The 20,538-nt window shown below is 34.1% G+C and overlaps 2 protein-coding genes across 2 annotated transcripts in view; one reads left to right on the top strand and one right to left on the bottom strand.

The window, feature by feature from the left end:
• The window catches only part of LOC145662724 (chitin deacetylase 7-like), a 234,483-nt gene that overhangs the window by 56,988 nt on the left and 156,957 nt on the right, over window positions 1-20,538 (top strand). The window lies entirely within an intron of this gene.
• The window catches only part of LOC145662725 (uncharacterized), a 33,314-nt gene continuing 16,650 nt past the window's right edge, over window positions 3,875-20,538 (bottom strand). The window contains exons 3-4 of the mRNA XM_081728589.1: window positions 10,953-11,111; window positions 3,875-4,393 (exon numbers count right to left, since the gene is read on the bottom strand). Of these exons, the coding sequence (XP_081584715.1) occupies window positions 3,912-4,393; window positions 10,953-11,111 (641 nt within the window). The 3' untranslated portion in view covers window positions 3,875-3,911. The remainder of the gene's footprint in view (window positions 4,394-10,952; window positions 11,112-20,538) is intronic.

Raw genomic sequence — 20,538 nt, 5'->3', positions numbered from 1 at the left:
CACGTGTGCATAATATTTACGTGGAAACAAACAGTTAAGAATTGAAAAGCGCTTAGCTGTTTCTTCAAATTATTCTCCCTTTCTCTTCGTTTCCTTTGGCTCTTCAATCTTTTACTTTGAGTTGGATTCTTCTTTTTGTATATAATTCCTTCCGTTTCCCCATTTTCCACTTTTAGTATTTAAAATAGTTTTGTCAGAATTCACAGGTTCCGCCTCTGGACTTGAAACGCTAACAAGGAATTGCCCTACTACTATGACTCCAACAGTACACATGCAAGTTTGGCAACGAAGCATTATGGCGTCCTGCGCAAGCATGAGATTCAGCCGCTAAAACTATTTCCGTAAACATAGAATTACATTTGGATAAAATGTAAAACATAACACGAAAAACGGTCATATAATATCCATATTCCGTAATGAGACAACTACTTATAAAATAATTTATGCTTGTAAGTAAAAATGTCATAAAATTGAGCACAGGAGTAGCAAAATCTAACAACAAGCGCCATCTTGCGTACTCATCTTAAAACTTATCAAGTTTTCTCTTATATGTTACTTGTTTAGATAACAGAATACATAAGAAAAGGAAATAGTATCTTATGTTGTAGTTGACGCGTAACTCTATTTTATACTGCAATATTAATAATATGTGCCATTTCTTTACGAGTTGGTTAAGGCAATGAACTAATGCTTATACTGGCTTCCGGGTAGTGATCCACCTTAAGGTGAATTACCCCCCCCCCAAAAAAAAAAAAAACACTTGGATCTAGTTGGGTTTGTTATTATTTAATTTTAAATCAGAAACGAATCCCAAGGGGAGAAACTAGTTTCGAATATTTTTCCTAAATCTATTCTTCTCTTGCGAATAATAAGTATTTCAGCTACCCTTTTTATATGCTTTCTATATTATGTTGAAGGGTATACATGAGAGAGAGATTATAAATCCGTATATGCCCATAAGTATAATGTTATGTTTAATACTTCAGAATATTTTTTAATTGCATTGTGAAGAATTTCCTAGACGAAACATTCTTTCAAGCGACTGACTGATATGTCAGTGAAATATACAATTTATACTGAAGTAGCTTATTTGTCCTCGCTATAGCAAGTTGACACTTTTTCTCACAAGTTGTGTTTATTATTTTCATTATTATTATTAGGTGTGGGTGTGTTCTTTATATTTATATTTTCCTTTGCATCTTTATAGTTTACCAGTTTCTCTTTTTAATTACTTTTCAATTTTTACTCTTTATTATTATATATGCATATCTAGTGAATCTGTAGTCAGTTTCTTAGATATAGTCAATGGCGAAGCGTAATCCCACACGTAGGGTAGGCCCGATAAACTAATAACACAAATAACATTTAATGTGTTATAAAATGTTTAAAATCATAGAATTTTATTTTCCTTATTGAGTTAAAGAAAAAAACCTACGAAATCTATTTATTTTAAAGAACTATCTTAGCTGTATTTCTCACTGTTCGGAGTTAAATTTATGTGCATGTTTATACAAAGTAGCTTTTTTTTATTAACAAGAATGAATGTTTATTTAAGAAAAAGTAGACGGAAAGTAGTCTATTATTATTATTATTATTATTATTATTATTATTATTATTATTATTATTATTATTATTATTATTATTATTATTATTATTATTCAACAAATATTTACATGAGGAAAACACTCAATATGTATTAATGGAATATTTCCATTTAGCTCCCCTAGAAATATTTTGAAGTGGAGTTCATACTTTCTTCTGTCTGGGATTTGTACGGGCAATGAGGGGAATTTCCTTCCCACTTAGTGTTTTCATTTTCTGCATTTTTGAAAATGGAGGGAGAGAAAAAGAAAATACATTCTTACAGTTAGGTGGCAAATTTCTTGGATAAGCGTTTGTCACTGCATCTCCCACTTTAAGTATGTACAATACTGCATTTAAGTAATACATCACGTGATAATGAGTTCACTAGAAATGTTGATGCTCAGAAGGAAATTCATTTGAATCAACGCACGATATTTAATTTTGTATTCTATGCAGGCATATTTAAGGGAATGGCTTCCGGGCTTAAGCACTCACCGAAATTTTATCGCAACTTTTTATTGTTTTATAGATATTGTAGAATTTCCACATTTCCAGGAATAAAGTTAGCAAGACCCTCCCGAAACAAGCAGAGCCCCCCGAAACAAAATCTTAAATAACCCACTGATTCTATGAATATTTTTATAAAAAGGCCTTGTGTGCATCTTAAACACAAATTAAATATAACTTTCTTACAAGGCTATCTATGATTTCAGTTGAAGTAGTAGTCTGAAGAAGGAAGTGATATACTTCCGAAACTGTAACATTTCTCGTTAATTCATAATAAAGAATATAGACAGCCTTGTAAGAAAGTTATGTTTCATTTGTGATTCTATGAAATGGAAAACAATTAAAATTACACACAAATATAGTTATTTCATCATATACGGTAGCGTTTGGTAAATTTATACTTATTTTTAATGTTTTAGACTTATATTCTACAAGCTAATATAGGCAAGGCCCAATGGAAAAAAGCTACTCTTAATAAGTCCTGAGAGTATATACCTAAAATAAACAAGTTATCACTAATAGAAATACATAGTTCTACATAGAAACTTCTTACCCTGTGTTAAGGAAATCATTTTATAGCATATTAGCATTGAAATATGCCTTCAACGCTAAAACTAAATTCCCAGGGGCGAGTCTTCGCACCTTCCGAACAATGCGTCCAAGTCCTAGCGATAATAGCTTCGCTCGCTCAGCAGCATAGCCCGTAAGACTGTCTAGCGACCTGGTGAGGCTCAGATGGAGAGGTTTCCGAGTGTTTCCAACCTACCTACTATTTTGTTACCGAATAAAAACAAAATTTTGAAGAATTTATTTTATTTTATAAAAAATCAAAGATAAAGAAAATATACGGTAGAAAAAAGGGTAGGCCCGGCCTCAGAGCCCCATAGTACGCTTCGCCACCGGATATAATCATATCTACGCCACAAAATGTACAAGAAGATGGCATTGATCAATGATAGAGCATTTACGTCTTGAGCATTTGATCTCTGGTTCGATTCTCGCTTCCAGCTTCGAATTAATTCTTTGTAAATCATGAACAAAAGAAAATGTTATGTGAACAATCGTGAACAAACGATGAACAAACGATCTGCGTGTTTTATTTTCAATTTCCCATATTCTTTCAGGTATGTGAAGTTGGCATCGGCCATTTTATTTTTCGTATTTTAATTGTTTATAAGTCGTGAACAAAGGAAAATTTTATGTGAACAATCGTGAACAAACGATGAGCAAACGATCCACGTGTTTTACTTTTTTGTTTCCTATATCTTTCAGGTACGTGAAGTTGGCATTTTCATTTGGTTTTTCGTATAAATTGTTTATAAAACTGAACAAACAAATATTTTATGTGAACAATCGTGAACAAACGATGTACATGTTTATTTTCGATTTCTGAAAATGGATTCTGCCAGGTTCTCGCACATACCGCTAGAGTCATCTTTGGAAACGTCTGTGTTTTGGTACCAACTCTTCTACTACTTTGCTGAACGAAATTTATTTATATCGTAGCTGTAAATTTAAAATTTAGATGAATTTTGCTATTTTGTTTGACAATTTTAGCTGGAAAACATCAGTTCCGAAAGCAGTGCTAACTGGTATTTTGCTTTTGTGTTTTTCGGTTTACTTTTGGGCACTTTATCTTCTCAATGAAGAATATCCTAAATAACACTTTATGTAGTTCATGTTTCAAATTGTAATATATATATTTATAAATTTAAAAGGAATTTTAAGTAATTATAATATATCTGAAAGAAAGAATGTTTCAAATTTTGTTTACTGTGTATTTATTTATATTATTAAAATAGTAAACATACATAAATTATTCAATTTTGGTAAATGTTTTGAGCTCGTGAACTAGCCCGCGAACTACCTCTCTTGCGTATTTTTCGTTCAGATTGGTAAGTCATTCTAAGCAATTTGAGAAGTCCCACAGCTACTATACTTATACCAAACATGATAGTAAATACACCTACAAATTTCGTGGTAATCTCGGGTTTGTAATCATCTATGAATGCAACATTTTGCAAAGTAAATATTAACAATAATATATTTTCCGCTAATATTCCGACAGTTATTACAAGGAATGTTCCGTTATTGAAGGTTACGTTGATAAATACCAAGTGCGACACCATAGCAGATGCAAGAAGGACTGGAATTGTTCTAACACTCTTCTCCGCAGGATATTGGTCCTTATCTGGGTCATCCAATGAATAGAGAAGCGTGGCTGCAACGTGGTATAAGAAGGCGTAGAATACGGCTGTATCAACAGCTATAGATGTAAATAGAAGAATGGAAATGCGGGAAACTGAAACATAAAAGTCTGTACTTAGTAATCTAATTATAACATAACTACGGGGAACAAGAGAAATTACTCAAATCTACAAACTTTACATGCCATGCTTTCTAAGCCGCATACATTACAAGATGCAACATTCTTATGCAATGATAATGTTATATATATGCATAGCAACACAGAGAGAGAGAAATAAATACAAATTTCATTTACAAGAATAAATTTTACTTGAGAAAATCATATCAGTGAAAAAAACTTAAAGTTGAGTGTAAATATGTATGAGGCTCTAAAAACTACTTTTACTATAAAATATTGATGAGAAAAGGCTTTTTCTCGTGATACTTTTTATGTATAATGGTAAAATCATTGGTTTTTATTTTTATAATCTCGATCACTATATTGAATGTAACACTGAAAAAAGAACTGAAATTTCATCTCCTTGATCGTTCGTAACCCTACGCCAAGATTTTGAGCTGCCGGTATAACCCCAGTATAACCTCAAGGTTACTAGAAAGGTATAACCCCTTGCTTTACATACTCGGTATGAAAATAGTATTTCCTCTAGCTTCATTAAGAAACTATATAAGTAATTCCTTATTGGTCAATGTCGATTTTTTGTTCTCTGCCCTGTAACGATTTGATAAGTTTACACTTATTTTTGAGGGTTGTAGGGCAATTTACCACCAAAATTCGACAAAGCTGATAGTTTACCACCAGTTTTCACAAAGAAGTACAGTTTGCAACCACTACATTGTACGTTTTCAAAATATAGTCGGCCGCGAACGGCCGCGGGATTTTTCAAAGGGAGGACGAGACCGATTTCAGGGTAGCAATAGACCGATAAACAAGCGCGGTCATAGATATACACATACGTTGATACATGCGTGCTCTTGTACATCATATAAAATAACAGTTATTTACGCACATATTCATATTAAGTACAGTAAATAAACTATACGTAGTGCTATAATATATTATGTAAAAATGAAAAAAGATAATATTTTTATGATCGCATCATGGGAAACTACTAATCCATTTGAAGTGAAGTTTTGCATATATTTATAGTTAGCACGTATCTTAATCGGTTTTTATCATGTTACTTTGATTAAAGTGTGTATCCTAAGAGGAAAGCGAAGGGTCAACATTTATCAAAGAATTAAGTATCTCATGATCCTGTCAAGTTAAAAAGATGAATCGTGGTATATAAACTCCTCAATAAAAATAAATGGACACGTGTCCCCGTCCAAATCTTTTAGAACTCTCGTTTTACGTGGGGGAAGGTGATATTTTTCTTATTTTATTTTTCACATTGGAAGCTACGTTGGCTGTTGTTTGTGATCGCACCACGGAGAAACGGTTGAACAGTTTAAAATTATTTTTGGAACTTAGTTAGTATCTACCTTTAGCTGGATTTTTATTGTATTACTTTGATTCAAGGGTGCGTCCTAATGGGTTAGAGGGGGTTCAAAATTTCAACTATTAATACAGTGTCTCACGAACTTGTCAAGTTAGGAGGATAAAACTCTGTATACAATCTTCTCATTAAAAATTACTGGATACGTGCTTCAGCATTTTTGGAAATATTCGTTTAAAAGGGAGGAGAAAGGAAAACTTTTATAACTAATTTCTTCACATTGAAAGCAATGTTGAATGATGTTTATGATCGCATCGCGAGAAAACGGTTTTACAAATTGGAATAAATTTTGGAAAATGGTTCCTACCCACTTTGCCGTAACTCCGTAAGAAAATTTTTTCATGCTATTTTGATTAAAGAACGTATCCTAAGGCGGACGGACGGAGAGGTTAAAAATTTCAGCCGAAAGTACAGTATGTCATGAGTCCGTCAAGTTAGGGAGATGAAACGTCATCTCAAGCAATATGCAATAACTGAGGGAGTGGAAGCACAGTATTCAATTCAGGGTTGCCATTCGTACCGGAAAGTCCGGAATCGTCACGGAATCGAGATCTGCGTCCCGTCGTCCCGAAAATATTTCTCGAGATGCTTAAATGTCCCGGATTTCAGCGAAGAAGAAAGGAAGGGAATATTAAATATTATAGTTTGCTTTTTTCAAACGATTATGTAGATAATCATTCTCATTCAACTTCTGAATATGGCAATCCAAAGTTGAAAAACATGGATTTAATTAAGTTCAAGATTTAACTACTTAGACATTGAACGAAGCATTAGTGCAAGTTGTTGAGTTGTTAATTTGTTAAAAATAACAGAAATAAAAAATTCAAGGAAAGTTCTTTGAAGATAACAAACGCCGCCAGAAATATTGCCAATGAATTAACCGTTCTAAGAAAAAAGATACGACAAGAGCAGACACGACATGTGAAAGGAAATATCATGTCTTGAATCAGCGAAAAGACTCTGAAACCACGAAACATAACAGATTCTGAGAAATTAAAAAAAAAAAAAAAGCAATTTTGCTTGGGATAAATCATCATCTTATGTTTGCTTAACAAGAGAGTGAAAGTCTATTAAAATGACTAAAGAAGTGATTACGTAATGCTTGAACAAGTCTATCTAATGGAAGAAAGCAAATTAGTATATAATATTTCTTTTCATTTTAAGCATTTCAAAGATTCTCGTAATTTAGTAGCGTTCCGGATTTTCATTTTTGTAAATATGGCAACCCTAACTTGAGGCAAATAAGCAAAGTAAATAAATATAAAAAAAGGAGGATGGCAAATACTGTATTTAACTGACTATAAGACTAGGCTTTCACTTAAATTTGTCATTTGAAAAGTATGGAATCATCTCACATTCACCAATTAAGCTTTGTTAATTGAGGTCAATGTTTCTACGTTGTGTAATAGTTTATATCGAGCGTTAAAATTCCTACTTTGTTTTTAAATTTAATAGTTGCATTTTTCGTAATTGTTGCCGTAGAAATAAATGTTCATTTAATTACAGTATTTCTTTTTATTCACGGCAGCATATTTTACATATATCTTTCATATATTTGCTATTTTATTAAGTACTAGCATCAATTACCCGCTTCGCTAGGTTAAATAAATAGTATGTTCCGTTAGTAAGTCACTTTTTACTATGACTAAAGCGCTCTCTGATATCGGTCATTCAATCATTTTTTCGATCATTTTTATATTTCTCCTCCCCTCATGTTGCATGGTTGAATTTGGAGTGAAATGGAATCGGAAGTGTCACTGTTCATCTCAACAACTCTGAAAACTATGGATTCGAGACTGATATTGATCATTTTCGATCATTTTTATATATCTCCTCCCTCTCCCACCCCCAAAGTTTTGGGGCTGAATTTGGATTTAAACAGCATCGAAAGTGTGACTGTTCCTCTCAGCGATCCCGAAAACTATACATTTGATACTAATATTAGTCATTTTAGATCATTTTTAAATATCTCCTCCCTCCCCTTCCCTAAGTTGCACCGTCAAAGTGATATGATAAAAGCCATGCCAGGTCCGATCCCAATCTATGTTGAAAATTTGATAGAGATCGGTCTGGTGGTTCAAGAGTTATTACGTTTTATTCATGTTTATATATTAACTCTCCTTCCCTCCCCCTTACCCTTAAGTTTTACCGTTAAAATGAAATGATAAAAAAGCTTCCCAGGCCCGAACCTAATCAATGTTGAAAATTTGATCGAGATCGGTCGGGTGGTTCAAGACATTAGGAGTCACAAACGTAGTTACTTTCAGTATTATAATATAGGTTATTATTATTATTATTATTATTATTATTTGCATACTTTTGAACTTGAATGGCGACATTACTGGAAAATATGTTTTATTTCTCTATGTTTTCGTCGATTGTACGTTTTTTCTTTATCAGTGGACACTAATTTCTCTCTAGGCCGTCGAATAAATGAATTTCATTATGCACTTTGCTGCAAATAACGTTACAGGAAGAAACCAGTTCGTTCCAAAGATTAGGGCTAAAGTAAATAATATTTGGTTTTCAGATAGTGTAGGGGTAACGTAATGGCCTTATGAATAATACAGCTATCGAACGTAAGTTCAAATCCTGTTCACGCCAAAATTAACTTTTTACAAAGTGATTGTGAAGAATCGACTTAGCATACTGGACAAGCAATGCATAAGAATACGTAAGAAGCGATATACATTTCGTGTTATTGTTCTCAGAAAGAAACACTACACAATTTGTTAAACAAAGTTTGGCTAGAGCAAACAGTGGTGTAGTGGTAACGTGGCAGACTTCCAAATGGAAAATCTTGGTTCGATTTCCTATCAGGTACTATGATTTTTTCTCATAAAATAATGGCTGCAGAGATTTATCATCTGATGGAGAACTTACAAGGCATCACTGGCGATAGTTCGAATAAACAGTGTGAGCGTTCTATATCATACACTGCAATGATGGGTATGTTTCATATGTATATTCATCCCCCTCTCTCTCTTTCTTGTCGTTTCCATATCCTGTCTTTGCATCTCTCACTTCTCCTCCTCTCTCCCTCTCTCTCACACACGCACTTCATGTTCGAAAGTTAAAACGGAGCAAGAGCCCGATATACCTGGTCTGGAGAATCTAATTAACTGTTAACTTCGGCGTCGTGTTTTGCGTGCTCTGGGTATAACATCTCCAGTCGTGGTCATCTCTGACAGAAATACTGTTTAAATGCAAGTGAATAACTAAAATCTCTATTTTATCCTCTAGGTTACCGAGTCTCAGTCGAATTACCGGGTCACTACGGATTTGAATCCTCGACCCAGTGGTGGTCTATAAGCTAACCAACATCATCCGACTGACACGATGATCCGTTTGAGCTCTTAGCTAGCGTGATCATTCTATCTGTGCAAATTACCGGAAGAGATGAAATCAATGCTGAATGTTCGGAACTATTAAATCTTCGTAAAAGACTAGAAAATGGTATCCTCTTTGGTTATTTGAAAACAAAATTTTATTTATACTAGTTCAACACAAAATTTGTTCCCATCCTATATGTGTTTTCTTCACGTTGAAATTTGAAACATACTACATCCATGTGGAACATAAACTTTTTCTTTTCCAACATTTGTAACTTTTCATTACGATACAATTTGGACTTTTAATATAGAGTATTTCTGATAGAAATTTAGGAGTAAAATAGAACTCTTCCCTTTTCTCTTTTTTTATTTGTCTTTTCTTTTCTTTTTTCAGTTTTTTTGTTCAATTTGCATTAATAGTCTGAAATGGAGGATATGACCAACGCTATCTACTGGGTTTATTAGAATGTATTTTGGAACAGTACGTCCAATGAACACTACCGAATTTGCAATCAAACCACGCGGAAACAAAGCATGTGTATTAAACGTTTGACATTATGCGAGATGTGTCTCGGAGATCTACAGTTCTACTTGAAATTGAGTATGCTATCCATTATGAAACGGACATAATGAATGTTTAAAGCATCCTCTATATATTCGAATAGTTCTGAAAAATATGTAAAACCAAACGTTATTTCTATATTACTGTTGAATTTCTGGAAACGGAACTTTATAATGTTAGGTTCTTTTCTTACTACTTTGAATTCCACAGTTTTATCTGTTTTCCCTTTTCTTTTTCTTCTTCTCCCCTCTTCTCTCTCTCCGCCTCATTTCTGAATCTGTGTGTAATAGACATTCATTGGTTTCGATTTTTTATTCTGTGTGTTTCAGTTTCTCCCTATATCAACCTATGAATTTTGTTTCGTCTCGGTTTTGTTATTTCATTTTGTTGAATGTAACACATTTGTAGTTTGAAATAAGAATTGCGCTCATGTTGTTAGCTAATTTTAGTATAGAAGAAAGGAGGAGAGAGAGAGGGGGTCTCTTTACCTGACACGATTATGGGATAAGGTGTATATTGGGTGGCCTAACTGCACGGCGTTAGCTTTCGCAATTTTTTGATGCGGCGTGTACCAGCATTGGGAAAACCTATTTCGGCCTTAGTAAATTAGAAACATAAAGTTTGCTATTTAGACTTTCCATTTAAAATAATTTAAAACGTGGTTCAGCATCTTTTGAAGTTTTCCCTATAAGGGAAAGAAAATGCGGGATGAAAAATGGATAAGCGTTGCAATTGTTCTAATAAGATGGCCAAGATGAGAATTTCTTGAACCTTTAGAATTGTAATTATTACTCATATCCTAAGGTCACTGGTAGAAAATTACTGCTATCAATTTTAATTGTTGGATTGTTATAATTTTATGTTTCAAGATTAGAAAAATGTTAGGATATGAGAAATGCGATTCCGTAGGCCGAGCAATTGTGGGAGTTTGGAGGCGATGTCTTCTGCTTGCCGAAGACTACTTACTAATACATGACAGTAATGAGATAGTTGTTCCCCTGCCCTTCGATTGCGAATAAAATGTTTCCTTGAAAAATTGCCAAGAGTACTCCGGCGTTTGGAAAACATAATGTTTGTTTTGTTTGAGATTAGAGACTCAATTGTATAGTTCAGGATTGAAATTAGTGACAGAAAAGAGCTCGCTTTAACAATGTACAGCATAACTAGTCATTTCTAAATCAAGTACTTGAATCAAATTCCATATCCTACTAGAAAAACAATTGAGATTAAATGGTTTAATAAAACATTAATCTGACATTTTACCTGCTGCTGAAACTACGTATGAGAATGTAAAAATTACTTCCACAATTCTCCGCACAATAAATACTCCTTCAGGCTGTTGTTCAGTTGGAAGTCCCAAAGTAGAGTTGAGACCTATCATTGAGCAACTGACAATAAATATTACCAACCACGGAGTATGCTCTGCAATAAAGTTGAACACAGGCAATTACTATTATGCAATTACATGCATTATTAAATGAGTTCAACCATTTCTAGGGATATTCCCGCAATTTAATACAAACATTCATGTTGAATGGTGCGAAAACCAGTTTAAAAAGAGGTAGTCAGCATTTATTCTTTTCGGTTTTTATATCTAGAGGACTAAATGAAGAATGTAAAATTAAATACGACCACAATCTTTAAAATATAACGCATGCTTTTATGAAAATCAGAATTCATAACCCTCTAGTGGTGGACACAAAAACCGGTTTTTCGGTTTTTAGAAAAACCGAAACCGGGTTTTGAACATTTTCAAAAAACCGGTTTCAGTTTTTCACCGAAAGCGGTTTCGGTTTTCTTCAAAACCGGTTCGGATTTCACCGAAACCGGTTATCGGTTTTCTCCAAAACCGGTTCGGTTTTTCAGCTGATCCGGTTTCGGTTTTCTTCAAAACCGATTCCGGTTTTTTTCCAAAATTTGTTCTATTTCTGACCAGAATGGTGTTTCGTTGTTCTCCGGAAACCGAATCCATTTCCACAGAAATAGTTTTATGTGTTTTCGAAAAGTTTTCACCGAAACCAGTTTCGGTGAAAACCGAACCGGTTTTGAAGAAAACCAAAACCAGTTTTGGTGAAAAACCGAAATGTCGGTTTTCGGGTTTCGGTTTTATAGAAAACGGTTTTCGGTTTTTATAGAAACCGGTTTTCGGTTTTTATAGAAACCGGTTTTCGGTTTTTATAAAAACCGGTTTTGCTCATCCCTAGATTAAACAGCTAGTTCATTTTCAAAATTTAGGCGACTTATATTTTACATGCGTTTCAGTTCGATTTTATTTACGTCACGTCTATTTTTAGACATTCGCTAACGTAGTTCTATTGCTTATGTTTCGATATAGTTAATTATTCAGATAACTTTGAGGTCTTGTACCATTTTCTTTGATTTGATTTGCAAAACAGTAATTTATTTCTTCAAATTAATTTGTGACAGTGAATAATAATAAATAATCCCAGCGAACAGTTGTTTCACTTTAAGATTTCTTGTAGTATTATAACAGTTCATTATGTCTGGTAGTTACTTTGTCAATTGTCCAGCTTCCAGTCTAGGCTACACTCTATATCAATAAATAGATTATAATTATAACAAATACAAAATATAATAAATACGAAAATATAATTATTTTAAGTTACATTTGTGCATTCATTATTTGTTATTCTATTTCTATCTCATTTTATACTGTGTTATTTCCTCAGTCTTAACGGTTTCTAGGCAGGTTTCTGCTTGTATAATACCAACTTATGTTACTAAAAGCTCTTGGGAGCAGTTAAAATCGGTCAAGAATAAGCCGGTACTAGAGGATCAAGTCCCCAAGTAGTGAAGTTTCCTTATTTAAATACTATGATCATAAAATAATTTTCCTCTATAATTTTCACCAAAATAGTCTACTTTGATGCAATGTGTGTATAACCCTCCTCCTTCTTTTCACCATTTAACATTTTTTTTTTTCATTTTTGAATGTATATACTAGACTTTGAAACAGTATGGCGCATATTTCCTTTAGGGCAGAATGATCCCCAGTGCAAGAAGTTAAAATCACTGGAAAATTACAAGGTGGACTTACCTAGCTCCAATTAACAATATTTCCCATGATGACTTTCCTAAATAAAATATTAAATTAATAAATATGATATCATATAATATGATAATATATATTAAATTTACCCTTCTCGCGATCTAGGAAATATGTTCCTCGCAAGCTTTCATAAAATATATTTGATTTTGATAAGAATGGTGTATAGATCTTAAAAGGCTTTCCCGCAATCCCTACTATACGGTGATAAAATCAGTCAGTATTGAAGGAATGAATTACTCTCCCCTTTCTTATTAAAAATATCTTCCGCGAAATCTTAGTATAAAATCTCCGATTTATATGAGATATAGTAAGATTCATAAAGGATAAGGAGATGAAAATCTCCAGTAATAATAATAATAATAATAATAATAATAATAATAATAATAATAATAATAATAATAATAATAATAATAATAATAATGGAATAAAAATCACTCAGTAATGGAGAACAATAAGAATACTTAAGAATAATTTGCAGAAATTACTAATATGAACAAAAACACCAGAGGTGCAAAAAGTGCAGCCAAGTTCGTCAGCCTCAAAAAGTGTTGAGATGAGGATGGATGAGCCAAGTTCCTTGGCCGCTGCATCTGAAAGGGACACTGGAACTTGGTGCGAGGTGTCTAACATATTCGAATACATTAAGATGTTTGTTCCTAGTTTCACGGCCGGGACATTTCAGTCCTAAGGCTAGTGGTGACCCCCAAATCCACCACGCTCACAAACACCACCCCTAAGGCTCGTTAACATCATTTACTTTGACACTTCGTGGAGGAATATAAGTTTTCCTTGTCTGGGTTTCGAACCACCAATCTTACTGCAGTATTCTGTATATGTGCCTTACCTCATTAGCAAAGTTGATATTCCTAAGGTTGATGGTGGTCCCAAACCCACCACGCCCACCACCACTATCCCTAAGGTTCCTTAACATCATTTTCCTTGACACCTCGCGCCAAGTTCCAGTGTCCCTTTCAGATGCAGCGGCCAAGGAACTTGGCTCATCCATCCTCATCTCAACACTTTTTGAGGCTGACGAACTTGGCTGCACTTTTTGCACCTCTGGTGTTTTTGTTCATATTTCACTTCTTTTTGTAGTTCACCATGTCAATATCGTATATTGGAATTCACAATTGTGGCATATTGCTGGATTTAAATTTAAAATTGTACATTTTTAAAGGAGTCATAATGTGTCACATACAACATTAGTTCCCAAGGGCTTTCCCACCGGGAATCGAACCCAAGACCTGTACAAGAAAGGCGTACATGCTAGCCACTAGAACAGCGGGGAGGATTTATTCTATCAAATATCTGTCAGAGCGTTATGTCCAAACGAGATTCCAATTCATTTACCCGAACTACAAAATCACGATCGCTAACATCTCATTTTTCATTGCCTAAATACGAAGAGTATCAACAGGGCCCAAAACCCTTGATGCTGAATCCTCGCTGCTACATCACTAGACATAGCTGGTGTTTCAATATACTTAGTTGTTCTCTACCTTTTCACATTGCGAAATTACGGAGTTCATTACATGACGCGCATGTTGCGCAGTTTCATACTGCCTCGGGTTTTCCTTCCAATGATATACACCTTTCAAATAGCTTGTAAACTTAATAATATTTGCCACCAACATATCCTAACTGTATATAAAGCTACATGAACTGGCATAAATTAAAGGGGTGCTTCCGGTTGACGTGGAAAGTTGAAATGATGAAGGGGGATGAAGAATTTTCCCATGTTATTTAAATGTTTTTTTTTGACATATTATCTCATGTCAAAAAATTCGGTATGCTTGTACGTTTTCATTAGTATTACATAAGTAAATCAGTAAAAATAAACAATTCCAACTTTAGAGTGGTTTTCTGGAGAAGTGAAAATCTTTCCCATGGTACGTATTTATATGAGACACCTTTTACACCCCAAAATTATACGGCACTTCCTGTAGGGCTACAATGATTAAATTTGACGTGATTGTAGTTTTTTGGAACTAAATGACAGAAAAATTGCCAAAAGTGAATATTTTTAATTTTTAGGGAGTCTAAAGGGGAGATGAAGAAATTCCCCATGCTATTTAAATAGGCCTTTTTTTGGACAAATAATCTCATATTTTAGGTACTTGAAATTGGAATACAAATGTGAAATTCGGTATGCTTCAACGTTTTCGTTAGTATTACCTAAGTAAGTCAGTAAAAATGAAAATATCCAAATTTAGAGTGGTTTTATGGGGAACAGAAAAACCTTTTCCATGTTATTTATATTGAACGTCTTCTAAACCCCAAAATGTTTAGGCACTTCCGGCAAGGTTAGAATGATGAAATTTGGCACGATTGTATCCTCCCGGGACTAACCAACAGGAAAATTGCTAAAATTGAATATTTTTTAATTTTTAAGGAGTCTAAAGGAAGATGAAGAAATCACCATGTTATTTAAATAGACGTTTTCCTGGAATACAAAATCTTATCTTTTAGATAGTTGAAATAGGAAAAGAAACTTGAAATTCGGGAATTGTAAGCTTAAGAGGTTTGAGGAAGTAGGACGAGCAAAGGCGAGGGTGTGGGGGCGAACCCCCGAAGGGCAAATTCAGAAAATATGAAGAGCAAAAGGCACGAAATTCACTGTTGATGAAAAGGCTGACACGTAAGAGATTCTCACACTGTTCACAGATAGAGACACGAAGTATCAAGAACATTTTTACATAACGACTGTGGTAACTATAATATAACTCTGGTACCAATATATTTACGAAATCGGTTACATTTTGTTGCTAGTCTCACATAAATTCGAACAATTGGATTTCTCATTTCTTCGAAAACTTCATTAATTTTAAATATTCTCACCTCTACATTATCTTACTTATCAAATTAATTGCAATATCTATTTAATACCAATGACTGCAATAAAGGAAATATATTCAATGAAAAAAGACAAAATATTGGCTTTCCTTGTCTGGGTTTCCAACCACGAAATTTACGGCAGTATGTACGTGTCTTAGCCCACGGTTTTAAAAGTTAACTGATTCACAGAACGTGCCTCATTAACTTGCTTAACTACTTATTACTAGCTTTCACTTATTTTACTCGCGCACTGAGAAAAACTGTATGTGGTGTACGTAAAAACGTTTGTTACATGTCTAAATCCTGTAGTTGTTGGACTTAACGTACTCTAAACGTATAACTGAAAAAGTATATTTGAACGTACTTTCCGTATAAGTGTTCCGAATAAACGTACTTTCCACACAAACGAAAAGACTGTATGTAGGCGGTCAGGATCTCACATACAGATAGCCGTATGTAACTTACAGCTGACGTACGTAATGTACGGAAGTCTTTTAGATATCAGATATCCTGCAACGATATTGTGTAACATCTAAGCGGGAAAGAGGGCAGTGCGTATGTAACATATGGATAACGTATGTTAAGTATAGCCAATACACCAGCGAGGAGGGCACCAACTCGACCACTCAGACGATTGACAACATTATCACTATGCACATGATGTGTTCAATAACGGAATCGTTCCCGATTTCTGATTGTAAGGACAGTTTTTTTTTTTTTTTTGCTAATGAAAAATTTCCGTAACAAATTCCTCAAATTTCATTTTCAATCCGTTATAGTGTACCTTTATGGAGAGTTTCGCATCTTTATCTCATTAAAAAGTACCTAATGGCTATGGACAGTTTTTCGCCCATAAAAATTCCCATAGTACATTCCTTAAATTTGGAACCTTTATTTACACAGGTCATTACATAAGGTAGGTACCATTATGCAGATTTTCTAATCTCTATCTTATTTTGAAGCACCTAATCAATGATGAGTGAGTAAATGAACCGATCTCTGTTTGAGTAAGGACAATTTTTCACCCATAGAAAATATCTTAGCACATTCCTTAAATTTCGAATATTTTTCATATTCAAGCCATTATAAGCTACCTTCGTGTAGACATTCACATCTTCATCTCATTGGGAAGTACCTAATGGCTACGGACAATTTTTCGTCTATAAAAAATTTCCCATAGCACATTCGTCACATTTCGGACATTTTCCATACTCAGGTCATTATAAGATACCTTTATGCAGAGTTTCACGACTTATCTCATTGGAAATACAAAATCAATGTGATGAGCGAGTGAGTGAACCGATTTCTGCTTGACTAAGGACAGTTTTCACCAATAAAATTTTTCCATAGCACTTCCTTAAATTTCGGACATTTTCCATACTCAAATCATTATAAGGTACCTTTATGCAGAGATTCATCCTTCTATCTCATTGGGAAGTACCTAATTAATGCTATGAATGAGTCAATCATTGAGTGAACCGATTTCTGCTTGGCTACGGACAGTTTTCACCCATAAAAATTTCCTTTAGTACATTACTTAAATGTCAAACCTTTTCCATACTCAAGTCATTATAAGGTACCAATATACAGACTTTTACGTCAATATTTCATAAACAAGTACTTAATCAATGTGATGAGTGAATGAATGAACCGATATCTGCTTGGCTAAAAATAGTTTTTCACCCATAAAAAAATTCCCATTGCACATTCCTCACATTTAAGACTTTTTTCACACTCAATTCATTATAAGGTACGTTCATGCACAGCTTCACGTCATTATCATTGGAAACTAACAAATCAATGAGATGAGTGACTGAATGAACCGTGCTTTGCTAAGGACAGTTTTTCGCCCATGAAAAATTTCCAATAGCACATTCCTCATATTTCGGATTTTTTTCACACTTAAGCCATTATAAGGTACAGTACCTTTCTGCAGAGTTTCACGTCTCTATCTCATTGGAAAGTAATAATCAGTTTGATGAGTGAGAAGACGAACATATTTATGTTTGACTAAGGACAGTTTCTCGCCCATAAAAAATTCCCATAGCACATTAATCACATTTCGGACTTTTTCTGTACTCTAGTCATTATAGGGTGCTTCTATGCAAAGTTTCACGTCTATACCTCATTGGGAATTACCTAATCAATTTGATGATTAAGAGAATGAAACGATTTCTACTTGGCTAAGAACAGTTTTTCGCCAGTAAAAAATTTGTTATAACACATGCCACACATTTCGGAATTTTTCTATGCTCAAGTCATTATAGGGTAACTCTATTCAAAGTTTCACGTCTCTATCTCATTAGGAAGTACCTAATCAATTTGATGAGTGAGTCAGTGAAACGATTTTTTTCCTAGCTAAGGACATTTTTTGCCCATAAAGAATTTCCCATAGAACATTCCACAGATTTCGGACTTTCTCCATACTCAAGTAGTTATAGGCTACCTTTATGCAAAGTTTCACTTCTCTACCCCATTGGAAAGTACCTAATCATTTTGATGAGTGAGTGAGTGAAACGATTTTTTTCCTGGCTAAGGACAGTTTTTTACATATAAAAAACTTTCCCGTAGAACATTTCTCAAATTTCGGACTTTTTTCATACTCAAGTCATTAGAAGGTACCTTTGCGCAGAGTTTCAAGTCCATGTCTCATTAAAAAGTACCTAATCAATTTGATGAGTGAGTGAGTGAAACGATTTTTTTATGGTTAAAGACAGTTTTATACCCATAAAAGATTTCCCATAGCCCATTCCTCAGATTTCGGACCTTTTCCATACTCAAGTTATTGTAGGGTAGCTTTATGCAAAGTCTCAAGTTTCTATCTCATTAGGAAGTATCTAATCAACTTGATGAGTGAGTGAGTGAAACGATTTTTTCTCTAGCTAAGGACAGTTCTTTGCCTATAAAAATTTCCCATAGCACATTCCTCAGATGTCGGACTTTTTCCATACTCACGTCGTTATAGGATACCTTTATGCAAAGTTTCAGGTTTCTATCTCATTGGGAAGTACCTAATCAATTTGATGAATGAGTGAGTAAAACGATTTTTTTTCCTGGCTAACGACAGTTTTTTGCCTATAAAAAATTTCTCATAGCACATTCCTCAGATTTCGGACTTTTCTATACTCAAGTTATTGTAGGGTATCTTTGTGCAAAGTTTCACGTTTTTATCTCATAGGGAAGTACCTAATCAATTTGAGGAGTGAGTGAGGGAAACGATTTTTTTCCTGGCTAAGGACAGTTTTTCCCCCATAAAAAAATTTGCATAGCACATTCCTCAGATTTAGGACTTTTTCTATATTCAGGTTGTTATAGGGTACCTTTGTGCAAAGTTTCAGGTTTCTATCTCATTGGGAAGTATCTAATCAATTTGATGAGTGAGTGAGTGAAACAATTTTTTTCCTGGCTAAGGACAGTTTTTTGCCTATAAAAAGTTTCCCATACCACATTCCTCAGATTTCGGACTTTTTCCATACTCAAGTTATTGTAGGGTACCTTTATGCAAAGTTTCAAGTTTCTATCTCATTGGGAAGTACCTAATCAATTTGATGAGTGAGTGAGTGAAACGATTTTTTTCCTGACTAAGGACAGTTTTTTGCCTATAAAAAATTTCCCATAGCACATTCCTCAGATTTCGGATTTTTTTCATACTCAGGTTGTTATAGGGTACCTTTATGCAAAGTTTCAGGTTTCTATCTTATTGGGAAGTACCTAATCAATTTTTATGAGTGAGTGAGTGAAACTTTTTTTTCCTGGCTAAGGACAGTTTTTTGCCTATAAAAAGTTTCCCATAGCACATTCCTCAGATTTCGGACTTTTCCCGTACTCAAGTTATTGTAGGGTACCTTTATGCAAAGTTTCAAGTTTCTATCTCATTGGGAAGTACCTAATCAATTTGATGAGTGAGTGAGGGAAACTTTTTTTCCTGACTAAGGACAGTTTCTGGCCCATAAAAGATTTCCCATAGGACATTTCTCAGATTTCGGACTTTTTCCATACTTAGGTCATAATAGGGTACCTTTATGCAAAGTTTCACGTTTCTATTTTATTAGAAAGTACCTAATCAATTTGATGACTGAGTGAGTGAAACGATTTTTTTCCTGGCTAAGGACAGTATTTTGCCCATAAAAAGTTTTCAATATGACATTCCTCAGATTTCGGACTTTTTCCATACTCAAATTGTTATAGGGTACCTTTATGCAAAGTTTCACGTCTCTATCCCATTGGGAAGTACCTAATCAATTTGATGAGTGAGTCAGTGAGTCAGTGAGCCTGAAAACTGCATATTTTGGGGGTCGAGGACTCGAATATGGTTGAAGGTAGGAATGTGGGATTTAGCATATGAGTACATCTCTCGGATATCTCCTTAAATTCTAAATTTCATGTTTCTACCTTTAATAGAATCGTTTTTACAAAGCCTCGAAATCGGCGATTTTACCCAAAACTCTTGTTCGTGTATAATATGCTTACGGCAGTGCAGGCCAGTTTTCATTTGCTTCGCGGAACTTGGCTGCCATGCACTGCCGTGCATGTTGATTTCATTAGAGATAATATTTAGGTAATATTTTAATCAAAACTGTATTTTTTTAAAATATCTTTTCTACCTTTTTGTCTTCCAATACATCCGATTCCCTACAATTCAAAGAAAAGTAAACTATAATCTTAGTGCAACTTGGTTCTGTTCAGTCTCAAACCAATACTGTATCCTTAAGAGAAACTTAACTTATTCATTAAATCATAATTTTATCAGAGAACGTTAATAGGGGAGGTAGTGTGCTGCATGCACTTTAGCATGATATACTGATGATATTCACTGATATTTGTAAATTTATAAAATTTTATGATTGAGAAATTTGTATTCCATTATATTTGTATGTGTAATTAAATTTTGTTGAATTAAACTAGGTTTTATTGCACAAAAAAGCTTTGTTTCAGACATTTGTT

This window comes from Thermobia domestica, chromosome 10, assembly GCF_964235325.1.
Source record: "Thermobia domestica chromosome 10, izTheDome1.hap1.1, whole genome shotgun sequence".
Lineage (NCBI taxonomy): Eukaryota > Metazoa > Arthropoda > Insecta > Zygentoma > Lepismatidae > Thermobia > Thermobia domestica.
The sequence above is the reverse complement of the archived record's forward strand: the minus strand, read 5'-3'. Positions and strand labels throughout refer to the sequence as shown.